Source organism: Columba livia, chromosome 13 (genome assembly GCF_036013475.1).
Source record: "Columba livia isolate bColLiv1 breed racing homer chromosome 13, bColLiv1.pat.W.v2, whole genome shotgun sequence".
Taxonomy (NCBI): domain Eukaryota; kingdom Metazoa; phylum Chordata; class Aves; order Columbiformes; family Columbidae; genus Columba; species Columba livia.
The window spans coordinates 10,643,966-10,668,386 of record NC_088614.1 but is presented as its reverse complement, the minus strand read 5'-3'; the positions used below and the strand labels follow the sequence as shown (position 1 = coordinate 10,668,386).

Here is a 24,421-nt window from a genome sequence, read left to right as displayed (position 1 = left end):
CCACAGTTTGGTCATCCACGTACAACTGTTCAGGAAAGACTTTTGTTTTGCCAGGAAGTATCACTTCCTTTGCATTTTTTTCTTCTTACAAAATAGTGTTGGGTTTGAATTTTAACAAAACCTCGTTTTCATACAGTGGAAGCTGTTTCAATATGTAGCTTTCCAAATAACTTTGAAAACATTTTCTTTTTGTGTTTAAAGGAAGAAGAATGCTTTGAGGCATGAGACAGAAGGATTGATGTAAATTTGTTGGATTTTTGAGCTCTTACAGTTTGTAATGTTGTCTATTGTTCTAAGATTAAAAACACTAAAAACTGTTTCACTCACAGTGACTTTCTACATGGGATTCTTTTTATCTAGTTCTATTTACTGTTTCATTCCCAGATAAAACTATGTTACAACAGTTTTGTTTCAGAGTTGAACCGATGAAGTCTGATAAGTGCTGTAAACTCTGTCACTTGGGTATTTTTCATTAGTTTATTTTAAACTAAGTGATCAGTATCTGAAAGCGTAGCCTGAAGCCTTGTATGGAGTTGTCATCTTTTGCTGTAACTTCAGTTGTTGTTATGCTGATGAAGGTACTATCCTGTTTTGCTCCCCAAATGACTGAGGATTTTAGTGTTACAAATTCTGTTGCAAAGTTTTAGAAAAGCTTTTTTTCTTTTTTCCTTTTTTCTTTATTTTTCTTTCGTAAATTGCTTCTCTTTTTGAATCCAAGGCTAGTAACCCTTGTCTGATTATGATATGCAAGTGAGAGAGAGCCCTGTTATCTGGGGAGAAGCTGAAATGATGTTAGCTTGAACCAATTCAACATCTTTCATACTTTCAGAAAGAGTTTGCAGCTCTTTCTTTCTTGGTGAAGTCACTGAGTGGATTGCTGCTGAAATATTTTAAGTGGGGTATGATTCAGGGGAAGGTGGGATGAAAACTGGGACGTATGTAGTTGGCTCAGCAGGGAGAGAGGCAGCTCGTGTGAGTAGTTATGAATGGGCAGATGTGTGTGTGATGAGGCAGACGGTGAGTCAGAGCTGAGCCTCTTCTGAAAGAACGTGTTTTGCTCCAGTCTGCTGGGAAAATGAAAAGAGAAGGGAGGGGACAGCACGGCAACAGTTCACTGGGGACTGGTGTTTGCCAGGGAGGGGTGAAGTTGGTCCCAGTGGTTTTGGTGCCTGTTGTGAGCGTTCAGATTTATTAGTCGGTGGGTGGTGAGAACTGTGTGCAATCTCTGGGGGAGGAAGCGGCTTGGTTGCTTTAGGAGAAGGAACATTTTCTGTAACTGCAGGATATGTGGATGGAGCGTACAGATAGCTTATCTCTAGCACATCAGTTAAATACCTTGGTGTTGTGAGATAAGGTTTTACTAGAAAACTAAAATAGGATGTGAAACTGAGGGTTTGAGTCTTGTGCTCAAGTAACACAGCTTTTTTTTTTTTTAAGTAATTGAGAATTGTCCACTGTCTGCTTCACTATATTAAAATCCAGTTTGGTTTTTAAAATGTGAAGGAATGGTGTTACAGTAGACAAACCCCTTCCTGTTTCTGACAACAATGCTAACTCCCAGTTAGCTGGAGTTGGAGGAGAGCGTTGCTTGTTAAAATGCAGATGAAAAGTAGTAACAGATCAGTTGAAAGAGCATGAAAAGAAAGGTGAGATACAGTGCATAGTGAAGGTCTGGCACAGAGGCCTTTGACATCTGGTAGGCTGAGGAAGCACAAAGGCAGCGCAACTACTTGTGCAGCCCCTTCAAGTTTGTGTGTGTTTATGGTGCTGTTCGTGCTCCATCCAGATAATGTGCCAGGACAGGAGTGTCTGCTTTTGCTGGTTGTTCAGTCAGCAAGCAGAATATTTGTTCTAATACAAAAAGCTTGTTTCCAATGTAAAAGTAACGTCTGCATTTCCTGTTTAAAAAATTCTAATGCTATTTTGATTTGTAGTAGGAGTTTGAAAGGAAATATGTAGTTTGAAGTGAAATTAAACTTTTTTTTGCTAACAGCCACCTGAACAAATTTCGGCTTGTCTAAGATAGTAAAAATTGCAGATGTCAGGATATGACAGTTTACCTAGGTTTCAGAATCTAACAAACTAATCAGCTTTGGCTGAGCCAGTGTGTGGAAAATGAGGGTGCACAATGAGGGAGAACTTAGTTACACAAATATTGAAGGAGGAGAATAAGTCAAGTATTATTGTACATCTGTCTACTGTTGCTGTGAGAAAAACCATGCTTCATTTGGTTTATTGAGTGGACTGTGCTGTGAAAAGAGGCAGCTTGTATAGCCCTATGCTGGGATTTCTCTATGTAGCATTAAATTCTTCCACTGAATATGAAACTAGTAATTGCCTGACTTCCAACCCCTTCTTCTTCCTGCCACTCTCTAGTGCTTTTCACCCGAGTGTCCTGAGTTTTACAAGACTCACTTCCAGATATTATTATGAAAAGCACCTGGGGGTGAGGGCAGGACTTACGATTTTAGATATATGCCATTAGCAACAAAACCTTGAAGTAGTTATTCTAACAGAGACATCCTTTTATCTACTTTTAATCAAATTGTACAGCTCAGTGATATTAAGGGGGGAAGCTGAGGGTCTTTGCAGAGATACTGTGGTTTGTGCCTTTGCTGCATTACTGTGACTGTTCTAAGGCAAATTTCAGAATAGAGAATTCTGAAAGTTTTTAAAAGACAACTTTGTGCTGGATTTTGAGGTGCCGTAACATATCATGTGCTCATAGACAATAGTGGTAATTTATTAATAATTCCGTTAAGTTCAGAAATTGAAAGGGAACCAGCATGGCTTTATCTGAAAAGAAGGAAATATGTGGTTAAACGGTTTTGGCTACAGTCTTAGGTGTTTTCTATTTTCCAGAAAGAGGAGGGGGGAGAAAGGGATCTAAATGATTTTCTCTAAAATAAAGGAAAAAGCACCAGTATGCTTTATTGTCTGTTTTAATGAGAGAAAAGTTCCTGCATAAACACCTGTTGTTTCAAAATGAATTATACTAAATTTGAATTATTATTATATAGTGACTTCAAAACTCAATTATCTTGCGAAGGAATCCATCCTCTCAGAGGTGAAAAATGTTTGTTATCTGAGTTGTGAAGACCTAGAGAATCCAGTGGTGTAAGACTTTAAGGGCTCTGATTCGGGAGCGAAGGCAGAGTGCTTTATCTGGAAAGGTCGGGCTGCGTGCCAGCGGTTCACAGCCTGCTTTGGCGGCGTGCTTAGGGCAGATAGGAGCTGTCAGGAATCACATCAGCTCTGTCAACTTGTTTCCCTTTTCCCCTTTGACTTCTGAAGGCTTTCACAGAACTTCCAGGACTGCTCAGGCTTCCAGGCGATGTGTTTTTTGTGTTTGAAGAGCTGAGCCCCTTGGCAGCTGCATCTGGACTACCTCCTGTTTGCACTGGGCTATGAAAGCTGCACATGATGCACCAGCAGCTGTGGTGACCAAGGCAACTGAATGGGCAACAAGGCAGTTGATGGCATCTAATATTCCTGGTCAAAGAAACAAAAAAATACTCTCATTCTGGACAACATTTAGAGCTAGATTTTGTTATCTGTCGGAAATCCTGTGTCACTTGATTTCCCAGGCTTTTGTCATGGGCCAGAAGGATAGGGGAGGCTAGTGAAGGGTAAACCCTAAATGAATGTCAGCAAAATGCTTGTTTGCTTCTGTAAAAAGTAACAAGCATTAGAGTACAGACTGCTTTGTCTGTACAGACCCATGGTTAGGTTATGCTGCTGGTTTTTCCCTTTGCTTTTGAATTACTCTGCATTCTTAGAATGACTTGATTCCAATAGCCTCCTTACCCACCTTTCACTTCAAAACTAATTAAATATATCCACTAAACTGATGATGCACACTTCATTTGTTTCTTGTGAGATGAATGACTGAAGACTGTGCTGAAAGAGAGTAATGTTGTATGTAGCGTGTTTGAAATGCTTGATCTTGAAACAAGGGCCGTGGGATGTGGTTTCCTGGTAGTCCACATCTTACTCATGCTGATTCTGGCGCCTCTGCTCGCAAAGGCTGTCGGACAGTAGATCTGCACCCAGCATCGTGTGCTGTCATCACGGAAGACTTAGGTGTGATGACTTGCATAGCTATTCTGTGAATACAGGGACAGAAAAATGTTCTGTGTTCCTCTTAGTGCAGACTCTGCAGTAGGAGAGCTGGTAGGAAGAGGATATGCTTGAACTAACCTTTATTTCTTCATTATTGAGCTGCTGCATATTGTGCTGATTAAAACTAGACCATGTCCCTTCATACTGAAGTGTGATAAATTGTAAAAATCAAGTTCAGAGATCAAATGTGTATTTTCTCTGGTGAATAACATTTAGTTTAATGTTATTTGTTCCCCCCTCTTCTACTCAGGGATTACCTTTTGAGTTGTTCAGTGCTTATTTTTACCAAGGCAGCCTTTGCATCGGGAAGGCTGACCTTCCTTCTGCACCTCTCTCTGCTTTTCCTTTTTCTGCTCAAGTGACCCTATAGCTGGTGAGCGTGGAGCTGAGCAGGAGGGCACAGTCAGACTGCTTGGATACATATTGTAGTGCTAAATAGCAATGATACTTCGATGAGGATTTGCCAGAGGATTAATTTAGAGCTATTAAAGGAGATGCTGTGTGAAAATTCCCCTACTTAGCTGGGCCACCCCGAAGACCAAAAAGACTCAATAAGATTTTAAATGTCTAGACAGCATTTAAATCTGAAGAGAGTGCATGGTTTGCTTCTCTGGCAATTCAACATAGACAAATTTCTGTTCCATGAGGGGTTTGATTTGCAAGTAAGCTGAAATAACTACTGAAAGTTGATTTCTTTCTTTTTTTCCCCCACTATTTAGGTAACTTTGTTATGTGTGTGGTGGTTTGTTGTTTGTGGGTGGTTGTTTTGTTTTTTCTTTAGGCTGATATCATTACATACAGGGTGTCCAACTCATTTAGTGTTGCATTTGCTTCTTTTTAAATTTCCTGTGTGGAGATTAATCTCTGGTCTTTAGAAGGGGAAATACTTCTGCTCTAAATCACTGTATCATCTACCGTTATCTAGATGTAGGGCCTTAAGCTCCTGCATTATTCCTTGCTGCAGTTCAAGGCACTCTGCGTGTTGATGCTGTAGATGGGTTTTGATCATCTGGTGTTGCTTCTTTTGAAGAGCCTTTCACAAATGCTAGAACAGACACAGGAGAACTTTCTTATTTTTAGCATGGTGCATATATAGTATATTTTAGTAAACGCTCTGACTAGTTTGTAAATTTGAGGAGGACTGAAACTGGTGATCATTCTTTGAAAGAGCTCACGTATTGGGGCAAAATATGGTGCTGCTTGGGAGTAGGAGAGTGTGTTTGTTTAACCACTTGAACATGCTGTGAAGGATCTTCCCTGCCTGGCAGCATGCCACTTCCTTGTGACACAAAGGTAAGCTGACAAGAAAAACAGCTACTTTAACTGAAAGCAGTAGCAGAGTTCTAACCAAATCCTGGTGCATGCCACTTTATAAAATGAGAACACAGCTTAAATTTATTCCATCCAGTACAGGAGGCAAAAGTTACAGCACTCACTTGATTAAAATGAGTTCTTGGAAAGGAGGCAGGAGAAGCTGTGGAGTCTCATGTTACCAGCTGGTTTGGATGTTCTTCTAAGAATACATATGGGAGCTTCCTGCTTCAGTATTTTCATCATGCAGGCATGTGTGTAAATGCTTTCAAATTCATAGCACGTGTTTTGCTTTTCTTTCAGGTGTATTTGAAGGCACCGATGATTCTCAATGGTGTCTGTGTAATCTGGAAAGGCTGGATAGATCTACAGAGACTGGATGGTATGGGCTGCCTGGAATTTGATGAAGAGAGAGCCCAGGTAAGAACCGATTGATTTGTTTCTGTTCAAGAGCTGGAAGTATTCAAATCAAATTTTATGTGGCAACATGTATAGTTGCAAGCTCTGTGGTGCCTTGCCTCTCCCTAACTTAAGAAACCAAATTATACGTTAATGAGATTGTGTTATTGTGATTGTGTTCTGGATTAAACAGAAATACTTTGTATCAAAACAGTGTCTTTGAGATAGTGACAGCCCTGCATGATTGCTCCAGGATGCACAGGGGAGGGTGTGCTATGCTGAGAACAGTCCTGCCACCTTTTATTAATCCCTCAGAAGAGCCACAGAACCAGGCTTTTACTTGAATGCTCCTGTTGGCTGTGGCATTCGCTGCTTCCAGAGCACGCTGCTTCCGTGTTTGAGGTAGCGCAGTTCCTGTTGCAACAGGGTTTTCTCTGGAAAGAGAGGAACTGCTGTACAACCTTTTGAGATATGTGTGCACTCACAGGTGTGTAATTTGTTTTCAGTTTGTGCTTCTCGGTGATTATGAGGTCATTATTTATCTTACTTGCTACAGTCGTAGTACCTAAGAGTTACCAGTGTTGCAAGGCACTTACACAGACACAGAGAAGTAGCTACACCCTCATGTTGCATTGTGTCCTTTGTATATGTGTGTACCAGCACTGTAAGTGTTTGAGCAATCTCTTACATTCTTCAGTTTCCTTTTTCCTGCATCTGTCATTTTGCTTCCTGTTTTAGAACTGTTTTAATATTGCTGGTGACAATGGACCTAACTACTGTCTTGGATCCCAAAATAACACTGATGTCAGAACAGGTCTAAGTGCCTCATACTGTGCAGTGTAGTGTCTGTGGTACCCACTGGCTTTTTTTAATGAGAGGTCTTATTGGCGTGCATGCCCTCCCTCCCCCATATACACCCTTCACTCCCATTTTCTGGGAGGCTTGCCTTACACAAATGTAATCATGTTGCACTTTCCTGCCTCTTACCACTCCTTACTAATTAACACTGGGATCAAATACAATTTTTCTTTGCTGCTGCACTTTAGAAATTATACTATCCTTCATCAGGTCAAAAAACATTTTAGGAAGAAAACCCACATGCACAACAATAAAGTACTTCAATTGTAACTTTCAAGCTAGCGTTCTTTCTGTTTAATTCACAGCATATTAATGTCTTTTTACTAAGCAGTCTTTTTTGTTACTGGAGGCCCCAGTTCAGCTGCTTGCTCAGACTTCAGTGGACTAACAAAAAGTTCTATGTACAGGCTTGAATATCCTCCCCATTTGGGGCTGAAATATCCCTGGATTTTATATTTGAGTGTCCTTGAAAGACCGTTTGTGTCTTCAGTGCTTTTGTGCCTCTTCTGTGACAGCACACTCTTGCTCTGCAGATTCAGTAGTTAGAAAAGGGTTTTCTCACAAAGTGTTTTCCTACCAGGTGCTGGTTTGGGAGTACGTGTATGGGTATGTGTAAGCTGCTTCCTTTTTCTAGGTTGAGGGGTTCATTTTGTTCTGTTCTCATGTTGGTATAGCTCATATTTTGCTCATTTTTCTATTTCTTGCTAGATTCATACCAGGAGAATTTTTACTGATTAAAGCTAAGATGGATAAACAGTTTGGTTTCATAGAGACAAATTTGCTAGGCTATAATTACTAGATTCAGATGACATTTGAAAAAAGGTTTTTAAACTCTTGTACAAGATCCTGAGACATTAATTTCTGTTATAATGCATCACCAAGTGTAGAGCACTTTTTTAAACTTAAATATATTTTGATGCTTTTTTCCCCCTCTCTCAGACATGAGTAAGGCAGTGTTTCAGCTGTCAACATCTTTCATGCTGGATGTCAACATACTGATTCTTCTACGAATTTCTAATTTTGTGGGGCTTTTTTTTTGTTTTGTTTTTATTTGTTTGGTTTGGTTTGTTTTTGTTAGGATTATTTCTTTAAAATATTCTGGCTGTGGCTATATGTTAGCTTTTTTTCATTACCACTTTAAATGATGGTAAAAATGCAATAATCTTTTATTAAAAAAAATCTGCTTTCATTTAAGTCTCTAGAAAAAAACAGTAATAAAGATGTATATAGCTTCTGTAAAGTAGAAAGAAGGCAGCTTTTCTGTAGCCATCTGGGAGAAAAGCATATCTGTTTTATCTCTACCCTTCTGCATTATTAAGAACAAACTTACTTTCCGCTGTCTGACCTTGGTTGCTATGCATTGCATGAACATTAAGATAGCTATAAAGGGCCAAATTGTACTTTTAAAAATAGTAGGTAGTGTTAAAATGTTATCTTATTGGCAGCTTTAAACATTGCCTTTCCATGTAGCTTTCTGGGGACCTGCCTATGCAGTTATTGATTGGCAGATGTTTGTATTTAAGTGTGTTAGGCCACCAGGGGCACTTGTTCACATCATTTCACAAAGTAGCTTCAGGGTGCACGATTGTGCCGGTGGCAAAAAAGGCAATTTAACATTCTCTCACAGTAGAGATGCTTTATCTTTAATTAAAGAATGTATGCACTTAATCCCTTGGTATATTAAAATTTAGTTGGGTTCTCAACATGTTTATGTCCTCTAGCAGTCAAGGTTAGGATTTTCTTTTTTTAAATAAAACTATAAACTTGAAAATAACAGGGGGGGGGGGAAATAATAAGGAGAATAAGGTGTAATTATAGTTGAGGAGTTATGAGGAGGGTGGGAGAACCGATACAGTTTATCCCGTACTGTTTTATGAAACCTCTTTAGGCGTCTCCGTTCTTAACATTTTAAAATTTTGGCAGAGAATGGAGCTATCTGGTTTTCATTCTGAGCAAAATATGTGCTAACATAATTGTAATCCAGTTAATAATATCTTATATATTAATAACACTTTATTTTAAATCTTTTCCAGTATAAAATAGATTGAAAGGGGTTTTTGGAGCATTAATTTATTAAATCTGTTCCTGTGCATAAGCCATTGTTGAAAATAAAATAAACAATGGGGCTGTTGGAAACCTGCAGGCTTCTTCTGCATTGTATGTGAATGTGTATGAATTAGTGGAGGAATAACTTCTGCTTTGCACTTTCTTATGCATCAAAATTTAAATAATTTAAATGACATATAAGGATTACTGATGTTCATACTGATGCACCTTCAGCAGCTTTTGGTCAAATGAGGGATTGATTTGATTTGTAACTTAGATAATACTCTTTCTAAAGGAAAGCGAATTAATTATCATTATTTATATAATGATGCTAGTGAACTCTATCTACACACACCTGTGAATACTGTCTTTGAAATGACTTGTATAAGGAGAATAAAATGTATTGCATTGTTCATATAACATTTGAGAATTCCTAGCTTTTAAAATAGCAGCATTTTAAACTGCTTTGGAAAAGCAGCTCTCCTTTGAAAATGTGTTTTAGTAGTATCTGCGTTGTAGCTTCGGTTATCCGTATTGCAGTGATGAAGGTGAGTGTTATTTCATTAACCTATACCAGCATTTGCTGGAACTCATCTGTTGTCTGGCAGCTCCTGTTGGACACACTTGTCCTTGCTGCCAAGTGACCCCTGGTCTTCAGAAGAAATGTGATCTGGGAGAAAGGCAGGTAACCTTTTGTGTCACTCTGTGTCATCTGCTTTGGTAGCAGGAGGATGCATTGGCACAACAAGCCTTTGAAGAAGCTCGGCGAAGAACTCGTGAGTTCGAGGATAGAGACAGGTCTCATCGGGAGGAAATGGAGGTGAGGGTTTCACAGCTGCTGTCAGTAACTGGTTAGTACTTTCCCAAAACTTTAGATTGTTTCTGTTTATATGTCTGTTTGTGCAATGTTGTGTATTTTCTGTTTGTTGTTTGATGTTGTTATATAAAACAGTTCATTGTTTTTAACTTATAAAATTAATTTAAAGTTTTTGAAGTTTTGATAAAAATTATCAGATTTTATCCTTTTTTCCTTTCTGTAGATGTCCTTTTCTGTGGGTACTTAACCTGTAAGGATACAGTTGTTCACAGAGCTGACATCTGTCTGTCTCAGGATACTCTAATGACAGAGGCAGGGGTCTTGTGACCCATGCATTTCTCACGAACACAGGAAAGGCTTCAGAGGCTGCGGGCACGTAATTTTGTAACTCGCTATCCCATGTTGTGGGAAGCCTTACCAGTGAATTTAACAAGATGCCAGTCGGTTGTCTTGAATGGGGTAGTTTTATTTTCCTTTCACCATTTCTTTTAGTAGTGAGGAGTCTTTCTCCTCTGTTTCACTGGTATAGTTCCCCGTCTTGTTCTTTGCTTCTTTAGGGCCCCTCAGTCTTGACTCTTTTTTTCTTCTTGATGAGAGCAGAAATTACTGGGATCAAGAAAAGAGGAGCCAGAAGAGGGAATGGAAACCAGCTGCTCTGAGATGTCAGAAAGGCAAGAACTGTAAGAGGACGAGTAACACATAAAGAGAGTTGGCAAGTTGAGGCAGGCTGTAGGTCAGGCGGAGAACAGGGAGAAAACAGAAACACTTAGAATTTCTTTCCCTCATTGTTTCCTACTTCCTGCTTCATCAATACAGCCTGACTTTACTATAGTGAAATGTGATCGATCTGCTGCTCCTCAGGTTTTTAGAAAATCTGATTATTGTTATTGCTAAGCTACTTCTGGCATCCTTACTGCTAATCGAGATGATTAGACAGACTTTCTTCTCTTTCAAGTACAACTGGAAGACACTGAGCATGAGAACAAGAAGGGAAAAGGCAGATGCGGAGAATAGTATCTCTTACTTTGAAGGGGTGGCTCCTTGCAAACACTGATGTCACCAGGTCAGATGTCAGCTGTAGCAAAGGTAAAATCCTTGCCGTGGAGGCCTCGCTACCCCTGGATCCTTGGAGAAACAGCTGGATTACCTGAATCTTTCTCTCTCTGTCACAGTATAGCTGGAACCTGCTTGCAGGTTCAGTTTGAAAGGAAGGCAGAGTTAGCTTGAAGCTGTTCATGAAGGTCTGTGGCAGCCTGCCTTAATTTTAACAACACAATAGGAACTTTAGACCTGGCCGTATGTCCTTGGCTTCAATTTACTTCAAGCTTTTCTTGATATATTTTCCTTTACTGCATGCTTCTTTCCCCACTCCTGCTACTACAGAGAAGCAGCTATGTGCCTACTGAATGCTGAACGTTAAAAAAGAATGAGGCTTCCTGAGAACTTCTGTAATTCTGTGAGACTTATTCTTTCATCCAAATGTAAAAACACTTACTTACAGTTAGGATGTGTAAAAATTCTTTCAATTAACAGTGAGACTGAGATAATAGCAAGCATCTAGGTCTTAATGGTAAACATCAAAACTTGTGACACTGAGACACAAACAGCAACATCCCTGGCCAGCTACAGGAGCTGGATTCAACAGCTTCTGAAAAGACTCTTGCTTTTAATAAGGCAGCAGGCAGTTGTTACTAAGAGATGTCCTTATTAGCTGCCAGTACCCATTTTCTCCTAAAACAACAATAATCACTGTCCCAGCTCTAAAGCACTGATGTAGGACAACTACAGAAAGGAAGAAAAGGAAAAATTACTGACTTGAAATATGTTTAAGCAGGATGAAAAACATCCTCAAAGGTACTTCAAATTTATGTGATATCAAATACAGGTTTTTAATAATTGCAATACGTTTTGGCTTGCATGTTGTTTGTTTTGTTTGTTTTTTGCTGTACACGTTTAATATGTATAACAAAGAGATATTTGCCTTGATTACTTGTAGTTCTGTAACTGATTTTCACAATGCAGTTATCATTTGTGTGTTTGAGTGTGCTGGCCACATATCTAGTGTGTTTACAGATGAGCTTTTGCACTCTGGATCCTAGAACTGCATAAAAATCAGGATCTTTTGGGGTGGGGCAGGGGAGGGATTAGACTTACAGTGCATTCCTAAGGAGGAATCAGGTTTCCAAATCATTAATTGTTTCCCTGACTTTCACTTCAGTTGCATTCTAACACAGCTTCTAACACAGCATTCAGGCAAAAGCAATTGAATTTGAATCAGTGAACACTTAAGTAAGGTGCTCAAGATCACCCTGTAGAGCTCTCTATAGAAAGTTATGCATAAATGGGCATTCCCATGTTTGTTGTATTTATGGCCTGTATTGGATTTTCCAGTCCTCATATACCTGGTCAGCCTGGAAATACGGTTTGTCATTTGTATGCTTCTGGTGATTGCATCGCCGACAGCTATAAAAACATTAGTCCGACTGGTTTGTTTTCTGTTTGTGTAATTTCAGTAGGCCAAGTTATATCTTTGGTTGCACTACAGAGATGGTACTTGAAGGTTTTTATAGGCCAGCTAGAAGAGGAGGGTTCTAGGTGTGCAGAGTGAATTTTTACGTATGTTACACTGCACACAGATGGAGATCCCCTCAGCATAATCTTATTTTAAAATTATATCTACACCTTTCATCATTACTAAAAGTTAGAATTTTTCTTTCCTGCTAGGCCTGGCATGGATAGTAAAACTCAGAATTGCCAGACCTGGAACAGGATCTCATGGGTGGTAATGATTGTTTTAGGAATTGCAACACTGTATAAAACTAGGATATTTCAGACAGTAGAATTACAGCTGAAATGCCTTTAATAGAGACCAGATTCTGCTTCAGTGGGGGAGGGAAGGGGAATCCTGCAATATTCCACCCACTTCTACCCAAAACAGAGGCGCCAGCTCTGTGGAAACATTTATCCATCCAAAGCCTGGCAGCATATGAAAATGATCAGATTCAGTTCTTTTATTTATACAGCTTCCTGTGTAGAAAAGATTCCCTATCCTAAGTCTCTCGGTGGACTTTTAAAACAAAGTGGTATATCCTTGCGATCAGCGAAGGTGGTTGAAAAGTGTTGCTAAGGTTTCTATGTGGCAGCTGGATATTAGAATGGGGATACTTTGAAGGGGGAAAAAAAAGCAAGTGCAGTAACAATTTAGGGATAATCACTATATTAATTTTCATCTTTAAGTGTCATAAAAAACCCCACAACCACCACCACCAAAACCTACTTAAAAAAACAGCCCTCGAAGCACTGTCAGGTTTGTTTGCCTCCCGTTCATCACACAGTATTCCTTTTATTGATGACTTCTCTAGCACAACACCTCTTTGTTTTAATGAACATATTCTTTGCATCTGAGGGCAGAATCACTAGTGGCTGGTAGGACGTGCTTGTATTTCCAGCAGTGATAGTATTTTTGTGCCGTTACAACATTCCTCTAGTGTAAATAGGGTGTGAGTGGATTTTGGAATTTTCATTGAAGTTTTTAAGTGCCTCCGAGTCGAACTGTGTTCTGTTAAAATAGAACGTAGTTTTGAATACAAATGCTTTTGGATTTTTCTGTCAACTTATGTAGCTGGGTCACATCAGATACTGCAAATCCTGCCTCACTGTTCAGGATCCTTTTCTTTCAAAGATGCTTTTGAAGTCAGTGACTGTTTTCAATTAATGCCTCCAAAATTAATAATGTATTCCAATGGCTTTCGCTTTTACAAAAACGTTGGAAGGCCGAGACAGTAAATGTTCAATAATACACATGAAGAAAGACCTTATCCCCAGTTAAAGTTGCTGCTTGGCAAACTTGCACTTTTAATGGCTTCATACCAGTCAAAGGCAAAGTTCTCTTCACGTGTGCAAGTTCCAAACCCCGGGGAACGTGGTCCAGGGCCACTACCATGGGGGTGTATGTGGAACCGATGCCATCGAATGGGTACATGAACTTGAAGCATTTGTACTTTTCCCTTTGCCAAACTCATAGGAGACAGGGAGTAGACTGAGGGGATGTTAGTGAGACAGATGCTGAATTTTCACTCTTTATCCCCTTGTGCCTTGGTTGAGAGAGTCAATACTAGTGTTTTCTTGTCTTTGGTGTAGTTTCAGTATGAATAGCCAGAGTTCGGTGTCAGGATAAGAAGTGTTCTGTAGAAATTACTGAGAGTTTGCTGCATAGACATGCTTGAATCTTCCAATAGAAACTTGTGCTTTTTGTTTGCTGTTCTGGCCATAGTAGCATCATGCAAAATGCGTTACACTGTCCAGAATTACTTTGAGAGGTTTAAATACCCCCCAGCTGGCAAAATTAGAATCCATTGAAAGTAACGGCCTGTGTTGAGTCCAGAAAAGCAGCAAGCAGGTGCCTCCTGCCAGCCCTTTGCTGGAGCAGAAGGGACAAAGCGATGGATATTCAAGGAGATGGATAAAGAGGCTGTCTTGTGTGTTGCTGTCTGCAGATAGCTTTTTGTTTGTTTGTTTGGTGAAGTTTTGTTTTGTATAGGCAAACTATAACTTCAAAATTAAAGCAATCCGTTAGAGTGCGCAGTTTGTCCTACTGTGTTACTCTTGAGCTTTGCTAAAGATTCTTCTACTGATCGTTTTACCTTGGAGGGGGTTGGATCCTTCTCAGTTTTCCAACACGATATGTTCACCCAGCATTTTTAAAATGTCATGTTTTTCTATTTTGTGTTCGTTTCCCATGGTACTGCTGTGCTCTTTATTTTAGCAACACTGTGAGTAAAGAGGTAGAGTGGTTTGCTCTTCCCTGAAACAGTCTAGTCTGGCAATCTGTCTGTTTGTGGTCTTGTGCTAAATATAAATTACATTAATGGCTAAGCAGAGCCATTTCAGGAAACTACATGAAATTCCCATTTTAAAAACCTTCATTTTGCTGAAAAAACCCACAACCCTGGTTTGAAACTTTTGTTTGTTCCACTAGAAATCGTTCTCAATACAAAGCACCCTAAAAAATCACCAGGTCCACTCTTGAAAAATGGCTGGAGTAAAAATTTACCTAAAATTTAAATACCAAGTCCTGCCCTAGGTTTCTACACATTTTTGCTCTTTGTTGGGAATTATAAGTTGAAATGAGAGAGATGTATTTCATTTAATTGTGCTGAAGTTGTGAACTCTTAGAAAACAGGATTTTGCTACCAAAATGTGAATAGTTCACAATTGAAACAAAATCAAGTATCAGGATTAACTTTCCTATTCTTTCAATGTTCTAGGCAGTGAAGTTATTCTCCCTTCTTTCTTTAACAAAAAAGGATCTTAAGATGAAACTACTCGTGTAAATAAATGCTCTAACTAATTATATGTATTTTTGTCAAGTATAACTTGCTTCAGAAGAAAACATAATATTCCAGTAATATTCTTCTTTTTCCTCAAACTCTTTTAAGGGTTTGTTTCCTCAAAAATTAACCTGGAATTAATTTAATTACTCCTTATTGTATGTACTCTCCAAACTGACAATGATATAAAAATAGTATAACCTTTAATACAGTTTTTTGGATGTGAAAGAAACCCAAACTGTTAATTCTTCATATGCAGTGGGTAGTGCAGACTTGATATAGGCTTGTTTATGTGTAGATGAGCATGAATGTATAGATAGATGTGATCTGTTTATATTTAGGATGAAACAATTTAGAAAAAAAGGAGTATGCGTTGTGTCCGAAGGTTCTCCAACGTGAGGGTGGTGATGTTATGACTAGATTGTTTCACAAGAACTTTAAATAGCTGGTATTTGTGTAAAAGTGCTAGGGAATGCATATGTCAGAAAACCCATTTGTGCTGTACAGAATCGATGCTGACTGGAGCGCAGAGGAGATCAATCTTGCAAATCAGGGAATACTGTAATACAAGCGTCTTCTTTCAGTCAATGAAGGTTAGAAAGGGGCTGAGCAACAGGAATACTGTCTGGAGACAATCAATATTAATTATAAATTTATAACCTTTATACCAGCCTTCAAGCAATACTTTCTAAAAGGGAGCATTTTGAGCTTTTTTTTTCCACTTCGAAAAGAAGTTTTCATACAAAAGTTAAATTTTAGTTTGTACCTGAAGCTCCTCAGCACTTACCCTGTTGCTGTGCTTTTTCCGTTCTCAGCTTGCTGTTACCTTAGTCCGGTTATGGCTTTTAAACAAAGATGGAACCTTTGCAATGATTTCAGGCAAGAGTGTGCATCAGGGATTGGGAAGGAAATTCTGCTTGGCCTGGTTGTGCTCTACAGCTCTCAAGGGCTTGGGGAGGGAGAACAGGCTTGGCACCTAATGCAACCCATGGGTGTTTTTAGGGAAGAATAGGAGGTAGATGCTAAATGGATGGATTTATCGATGGATTTTGTCAAGAAAACTGTTTATTTCAACTTTCACAGAGCTTGAAAGGCAATCAAAATGGGCGTACAAATGAAAAAGAGCATCGGATATAGAGTTCATAACATGCATTGTTCTACAACTTCAGTCTGGCATCCACCTCTCTTGCCAAATTTGAGACTGTTTTCCATTATTTGCATAATTCAAGTGGTGCTTGACATCGTAATTAGGAAAGATCAAGGCTACTTCTTCCCAGGCCCAAGTGAGGAGGAGGGATGTTTGCAAAACAGGTGTTAGGGCCAGCAGCAAAGCAACCCCAGAGGCTGGATCTGGGCTACAAAGTTTCATACATCCTGTCGCCAACTGCCTGCCCGCGGCTTCCCGGTGCGGCATGTCGCGATAGCAGGGTCCCTTTGCTGCCAAAGCTCTTCTGAGAAGTGAAGATTAAAAGGAAGACTCTCCTTTTCAAGCCCCCCAGAGACCTGAAAGCATACAGGGTGTTTCATTGGGCCATAACCGTGACCAGAGTTCTGTTATCTATAAGCTGTCATTCTTACCATGTTGTGGTGGCCCCGTTTTGCTGACTTTAATTCTGAGAAGGCTGTTTCCACACCCCTGCTCTTCTGTTGAGTAAAGGTAATTGAGGTGGAGGCGCGGCCAGCATTTTAACCACGTTCAGATCTCCACGGGAGAGGCTGTTGTTAACCAGCAACTCAGAGAAGAGTTTTCAGTTTGTTGCTTTTCTTGATGTGGGTGTGGAGGTGCACTTGATTGAAACTGGTCACTTTTCTGAGTATTGCCCTCTTTATTTCAGGTTGGTGGGTTGTTTTTTTTTTTTTGTGTAGGGTTTTTTGTGTCCTGTGGTTGTATGCTTTTTAGAAAAGGATCTGCAATGTGTTCTTTTTGTTTTTATATCCTTTTCAGGAGGTTGACAGTCCTTCTAAGAGAATCCAAATGTTCACTGTTTAGTTTTTCATAACATAGCCTGATTTTTCACTTATTTAGTAAATTATAGATGACAGATGCCAAGGCACATAATGGGTCTGCTCTGTCTGTTTCAGCAGTATGGACTTGCCAGAATGCAATTAAAGAATTGCAGTGGAGTTGTCCATGGAGAGACTTTGTTTTGGCTACTTTTTGTGACAGCCCTTCTTCAAATAATCTCCCTCCTCTTCACCAGTGTCTCAAGTTATATATGCAGTGGATATTGTTGTTCTTGTGACTTCACTGCCTGGTATTCAGAGGTCCCAGTTTTGCCTGCTGTTTTTTTTTCTAAAGTGATTCATGGAAAGGGATGGCCATCTTCATGGCAGCCCTGTCCATCCTTACTAAATTTACCTCCGGCTTCCCAGTTCTGCTTTTTCAGAGCTATTGTGTAAACCGCACGGTGGGACTGCGTTATCTTTTCCTGATGAGCTCCTGTGGTAAAAGGAGTTGGTTTCCTCAGGTTTATCGGAGGCCTCTGAGCATGCACAGGAAGGGGGTAAATACAGATGCTTTCTCAAAGCCAGCTTAAGCGTGGGTCAGCTACAGCATGGGTCAGGATTGAGTGTCTGGTGGAGGAGGATGGTGTCTGACTGTCTTGGCTGCTGGAGGCACTGCTTGTGTGCTGCCTTCCTTAATTCCTAGATGATTATTATTCTTAGATCTGTTTTACTTAAGTGCCCCAGTAACAGATGTCAGTGCTCCAACGTGATCCGTGTTCAAAAGAGTCACAATTCTAAGTTAATTATTTATTTCAAGCTATCCAATTTATTAAGAAGAAAATTAATATAATACAGATATTACTGATATGACTTATAGTCCATACAAGTTACCCTGTATTTAGTCTTGGGAAGAGCTCAGAGATAACAAGGTTCCAGACAACAGCTCTAAGAGTATCAAGTCAAAATGATTTTGTTAGTAACTTGTTTATTAGTATGTTATTACCCCTATGGTATCAGCATTATGAGTTCAGCGTGAATAAATCTATAATAGCATGTTATAGGAGGCCTTGAAATGTTCTTTGCCAGATACGTTCCTGCAGTTCTTTCAGTCAGTCATCATACTCTCTCCAATGTTAGAGGTTTTAAATGGCTTGCGGCCAGTTATAATTCCTTCCGTATTGCAGATTGGCGTGGCTTTGTGTGCTGAAAGCTGAGTGCAAAGTATTTTGGGGTATTGAAACTCCCTACGTCTCCATTGCATTAACTATTCAATTTCAGGATATTTGGAAGGAAGCTGGCAGCGTTGGTTAAAATACATTCATTTTTAAGAAAACTACAACTGTGGTGAGTTCTGTGTACTGGTTAGAAGTTTTTCTCACAAGCAGATATTTGTAATCCTTTCACTAAGTAGCAGAAGAATAACATTGGAAGTGGTGCTCCTTCAAACTTCAAATTAGCATTTGACTGAAAAATGAAATATGCTGAGATCAGATGAATAACTACTGTTTTCTCATGACTCATTATGCATGACTCATGGCAGAGTATTCCATTTCCCAATGGCAAAGATAGATACATCTTTCTTAATTGAAGCAAGTCTCCTTAATCTTTGAGAAGCTGAGCTCATTATTCACTAAGAGTAATTCTGGTGCTTCTGCATGGCGACATAAGGTATGCATTTCAAAAATTACAGCAAATACTGCAATTCAGAGGATTGATGAGCTGTGCTGAGAGCATGAGACCCCAAACTGAGAGAATTTTGGAAATTGCCATTTTTACATCTGTAATAGGGAACTTTTAGCTTCCTGTAGTAGACTGGGGAGAACTACCCGACACTACCATACTGGTAGTCCCACTCCTTCTGCAAGCGAGTGTTAAGGATCTTGTGGCATTTCTTACGAAAGTTGTATTTTACCCGTTGTCTGGACAAAAATATCACCCAATGCCCGATGCTCTGCAGTGTGCTGTCTACATAGAAGATGATTTCTCCTGTCTCTTATGAGTGGGTTTTTTTTATTTTTCAATGCATATATGGTGCTTTTACATATTTTTTTTTTCTTCAGCATGTAAGGCATAGCTGTAGTTGTTACATACTATGCACATACACCTTGGCAGGATGGTGCCTGGTAGAATAACTGTGTTTCACGGGTACGTATTCTTGCATAGTAGCGGAGCACAAGTAAAGGAGGGAGTCTGGGCGAGATGGAGCTGTCATTCCAACACATCGCAGTTGATTGTGTAAATCCCCACTTACCGAAATGCAAAATTACACCTTTATCCACATAGACTAGTGAAAGATATTGTAATGACTGCTTTTGGTGCATTTGAGGGTAATTTGTCATGCCATTTGTATATCACTCAGAAGGGCAAATCTGGTAGTTGTTCAGTAGTGGCTTCTGCAAACGCTACAAGTAGCAATGAGGTCACAAATCATGTGAATTCTTTCATATGTTTTGAAAGAAAAAGCCACTTTAGGCAAAGCTTAAATGCAACCATATGCCCATACCTTAGAGTCTTCACCAAAATTTGACAGTAAAATTGCTCTGTGTGTGATTTGTTTTCTGAAGAAGAAACTGTTGCTCTTAGAGCAGTGGTATAGCAGTGATTAACTCACTGGGTTTTTTCTAATTAAGTGTAAAAATGTTTGTTGAGTACAGAACCGGTAACTAGATAGGTATAAGTAAGATTTTGATAATTCTTAGTAACAGTGCAAGCCTCTGTTTCCTTTTAGAAGAACGAGGCAGCAGTTAAAACCAGAAGAAATTTCATTACAGTCTGTTCGGTAGGAGAAAAGTATGCAAAGTGGAACTGTTATCCTTTTGTTAATCTTAGTACAGCTCTTAAATTAGTGTGGGAGTATCTATTTAGACTTGTTGAACAACCATTTTGTATTAAGAAAAATCTTTACATCACAGTTTACTTTTCTATTGAAGGAAAAAAAAAATGGTGAGCTTTACCTCATTTAACTTTTCCATGGTGATCTTGATGGTCAACGCTGAATGATTTGGCTTTCGGAAATAATGTGATCATTTCAATTAAATGCCATCTTCCAATATTCAGCGTCTCTGCAATGACGGCAGTTTGCAAAAGTTGCTTCAGGGGCTCAAATATTACGCCTTTTAGCACTTCAAATCTTCAGCTCTCTATGTGATTACAGCTGTTTGTTTTAACGCACTTCCTCGGAAAGATTACTGAGAAATCTGTGGGTTTGTGCACCAGCAATTATGTTGGTTGTCACGTTCAGAGCTCGGCACGTAGGAAAAGCAGGTTGTTTCCTGCAGTCAGAGTGTGACCAGTGCAGATAGAACAGAGCGAGAACATCAGCTCACCCCTGAATATCTAAAATGCAACCCACAACAGTACTGGATACATAGTGTAGTAGGTACTCCGTTTCCCTGAAAATAAGACAGGGTCTTATATTAATTTTTGCTGCAAAAGATGCTTAGTCTCTTACATGTATGGCTGCCTGGGCACTATTTAAATTGACTTTTTTAATGAACTTAAGTTTGGAGTAGGGTTTCTATTTCAAGCATCCTCAAGAATCCTGAAAAAACATGCTAGGTCTTATTTTCAGGGTAGGTCTTATTTTTGGGAAGACAGGGTAGCAATTGTGATATTTAAAATACTGCCAATAATGGCAGTATGACTGACCACTAAAGAAAGTGCAGGAGGGAATTGCCTTCTCTGGAAATATGCTGATTACTATAGAGGGATTTATTGAATGAACTCTGTGTGCGTTGAGGCGGGATCATTGCACGTGAAAGGAAAACCTATTTAAGTAGGAGAAGGAAGCAACACTTCTCTGGGTGAAACCGATTGTGCTGCGTAAAACCAGGCAGACGAAAAGAATGGTAGATAAGGAAGAACAGAGAAAGGAAAGTCGAAATTGGAGAAAATGACGTTGGCAACGAATGCCGGCGGGTCCGGGCAGCACCTGAGCAGCACGCTGCAATGGGGTGGCTGCTGGGAGAGGTGTCCCCCGCTCACTAAACGTGACTCGGAGCACCAAGAGCAGCTCCGTCAGTGTCTCAATATTCAGCGTGATCATGTCAACGTGCTGAGTGCTCACACTGCATCTTTCACTGGTACAACCGCCTGTGTTAAGTCTGTTCCCGCCTCTTTCAACAAAACACAAGAAGCCTTTCAAAGGAGGGAAGCGGTCACTTGTTTTGCATTTTTTGGAGAGCTTTTTTTTATTTTTTTTTGAAGCTCTGAATGTGGCAGGTTATTGCAGCTGGTGAAAGCTGAATAAAGTCTGTGTAGTGATGCCTTCTGCCAGCTGAGAACATGGCCCTGTAGTTACACACCAAGGTGCCAGCTATTTGCTGTGAACATTTGAGCGTCAGTACTCAAATGTCTTTGAAAAACAGCTAGCGTATATTAGATATTCCCAGAATCAAAGTATTGCTTTAAATTTTAAGTATATCGATGCTTTTCAGTATTTACCTGCAGCATTTGTGTATGCTATTTGAAAGCAGCCTGTGTGTGTACAGGTAGAGAAAGTAGACAGCAGTGTCTTCTACTGTGATTGATATTACTGTGACTGATCCACCTTAACTCCCTCTTTAAATTTCCATCTACTCAAACTGTTTAACAGGATCATTTGTTTAATGCAGAACCGATGGTACGTTTTTTAATACGGGGGCACAATCATAAGTACCAGTTTTCTCAGGTTTGTATTATTGCAGAGTTTACAGGTGCACCAAAGAAAAATATATGCTGCAGTAAAACCCCAACTTTTAAGAAGTATGTCAGGCTATAGAATAAATTGTGCTAGTGTGTTATCGTGTTCTAAGTCTTTATTCCAGAAGAAGCTAAAGTAAATGTTTCCCACATAAAAATACTGAGGGGAGATTTGGAAATGTAACGTCCTATGCCATCTTGCATCATAGCCTTTCTTCCCAAAATCTTGATCCTCAGAATATTTACAGAAAAGTTTAACAGAAGGGAATTTCACAAGAAAATGTGTTTTGGAAGAAGATGCACAAAATCTTTGTCTCGGTATTCTGGAAATCTCTCGCTGGTGGTTGAAATGACGTTGAGAAGCGTTTCAGCCTGGCTGTGGGACGGAGAGGCAGAGCCAGAGCTCTGTGCCCCTCCTCCGAGACCCCCTCAGTTCTGGGGATTATTGAATTGAGGAGGAAAAATAAAGATTTTTATGTGAAAAATGAATGTGTTGGTTACTGCTTGAAATGTAAAAGTTCCTGCTTTAAAGATGGTTATGGTCTTAGCCATATTAATACACTGTCTAAATTAACTAAACTGATACCTTCTAACTCATTTTTTGATCCTAAATATGTGTTTATTAACACAGGCAAGAAGACAACAAGACCCTAGTCCTGGGTCTAACCTGGGAAGTGGCGACGATCTCAAACTACGTTAATCAACAGCAGCAGGCGTACCGTGGGTCTGCACACATGCATTGCTTCTACTTGGCAACGGATTTAATAAAAGACCAGAAACTGTGATAACTGGGTATACTATGGTCTGTTTCCTGACCTGCGGCAGTCAAAATCACCCTGAACTGCCATGGTTTGCACTATGTTTATGTTACAATACCTGCATTTCCCATTTTAAGCATGTAGCCAGTGGCAATTTGAAATTTTGTTTTTCTATGCAAACTTATTTTTGTTGGCACTATTTTAGTGAAATGGAAACTTATGCAGCTATAAAACCGTGTTTCTCAACTGTAATAAAAATTGTCACTTAAAAATAGGTCAAGATATTACAGATTTAAAACTCCTTTTGTTTTTATTATTTTTTTTTTTGTAAACTGCTGGAAGCCAATGCATTCCAAGCTTAACTTTTTTAATATGGGCTTTTGGAATTTTGATTGTCCTTATTGTGCTCCTGCTTTATTTTAGATACGCATTCTTATCTTTCTCTCAGTTTCCTTTTTTTTTTTTTCCTAAATTTGCAAGACCTTCTTAAAACTGCTGACATTATTTTGCATTATTTCCAAGCTAAACCCAGTGAATCAGAGCTGTTGGAATCGCTTTTCGAACTTTAGTGGGTTTGTGAACGTTACAGTTGCAGTATTCTTTTAACTGCTAACAACTCATTGGTTCCACTTTTTAAATGATAAAATCTTAAAAGGTGTATTTTCATGCATTAATGCAGTCTGGCTCAGTATCTGTCTTAGATTTTATTCTGTAACAAGTGAGTTTGGGTGGTTGTTATCCCCCTGTATATAGTACGTTACTGAAGCTCCTAGGAAGTCGCAGGCTGGCTTCTGTTTTATTCAGGGATTTTTTTTAAATAGTTCTTAAAAGGGATACTGCAACTCTACAATCAGATTCAACAGCGTGTTCAGCTGGGAACAGAAGTGATCAGCCGCCAAGGTGATATGTATTAAATCACGTTTAAGATAGCTGCTTTAAGTATATTTTATATCTTAGGCTTTTTGTAAAGTTGTGCTGAATGGTGAAAAGTTGAGATGAGGTTGTGTGCAGAAAATCTCATACTGTGCATAGGACACTTCTAATAAATCTTATGCAAATTAAGACTACATTGCAGTATATATTGCATTTTCTAACAGGGTAAGATTTGGGATGAGTTAATCTATGTGAATTATCTTGTTTTGTTTGGGGTGATGGTGAATGGACTCGTTCCAAATTTATCATTGCGTCCAATATTTGAAGAAAATTGATTAGGAATGTGGTGTCATTTGGCTTTGTTAAAATGTGATGCTTCCTGTACCGCCTGGTTAATTAAAATGTCACTTAAATACCTTTTTAAAAGAGGTGATCTGATTTCGATATTTTAAGAATGATTTTGAATGTAAAACAGTGTATGGTTAGAACAGTTAAATCTCTCTTAAAATCTATAATTAAGGTAATTACATTCCTTATTAATGGCAAAACAATAGATGCAAAAGAGGTCTTGCAAAAATGTAAACAGATGTCAATGTGAAGGAGAATCTTTGTTTGTTAATAATATGAATATTTAACATTCACTTTAAAATATCAACTCTGAACTGTGAGTGTCATCAAATAGAAATATTTTGATACTTCAATTTAAATGTGATTCACCTGAAAGAACCTTTTTCACTCTGTGCCCACGTATTCTTCTTGCTCCTCTTCCCCCAGAAAGTCATTTTTCTGAAGTGTTTCTGCAATGAGTTATTTAAGGGGCGCACGCACGCATCCCGGGCCTCGGATCTTCTCTGCCATCTGTGTATTTTTGATGGAATAGTCTGAAGATTTATTTTAAAATGTTTTCCTAGCGTTTCAGACAGTGGTTTAAAACCATAAGTACACAGAAAATTATGCTATCAGATATTAACATTGCTATCTTTGTGTAAATACTGAATTTTCCCTATCATCATTTAGCATTCTGCTGCTTTCTATATCTTAATGCTGGCATTAAGATCACAAGCCCTTACCCTCTGCTGGTTAGTGCAGACTTTTTAAAGTGCATTTTAAGTTATTGATGCAATTTGATATTTTTCATAATTTCTATTTAAACTGAAGTTGCATCATCTTTTCTTGAATTCATCTCCTGTAAGAGTTGCCTTAAGCTACAGGATTGCTTTTGCTACTTTTTGTGTTGTACGTTTACCTTTCATAATAAACTTCTGTGTAGTGAAAACAAA

The 24,421-nt window shown here is 39.1% G+C and overlaps 1 protein-coding gene across 5 annotated transcripts in view; it reads left to right on the top strand.

Annotated features, from left to right (window-relative positions):
- Positions 1-24,421, top strand: part of CBFB (core-binding factor subunit beta) — a 41,342-nt gene extending 16,921 nt beyond the window's left edge. For 3 of the 5 annotated variants that reach the window (XM_065028926.1, XM_065028928.1, XM_065028924.1), the window contains 3 exons: positions 5,737-5,853; positions 9,461-9,556; positions 22,142-24,421. In XM_065028926.1, the coding sequence (XP_064884998.1) occupies positions 5,737-5,853; positions 9,461-9,556; positions 22,142-22,210 (282 nt within the window). In that variant the 3' untranslated portion in view covers positions 22,211-24,421. Of the gene's footprint in view, positions 1-5,736; positions 5,854-9,460; positions 9,588-22,141 lie in introns of all 5 variants that reach the window. The other 2 variants (XM_065028927.1, XM_065028925.1) reach the window with 1 other exon arrangement.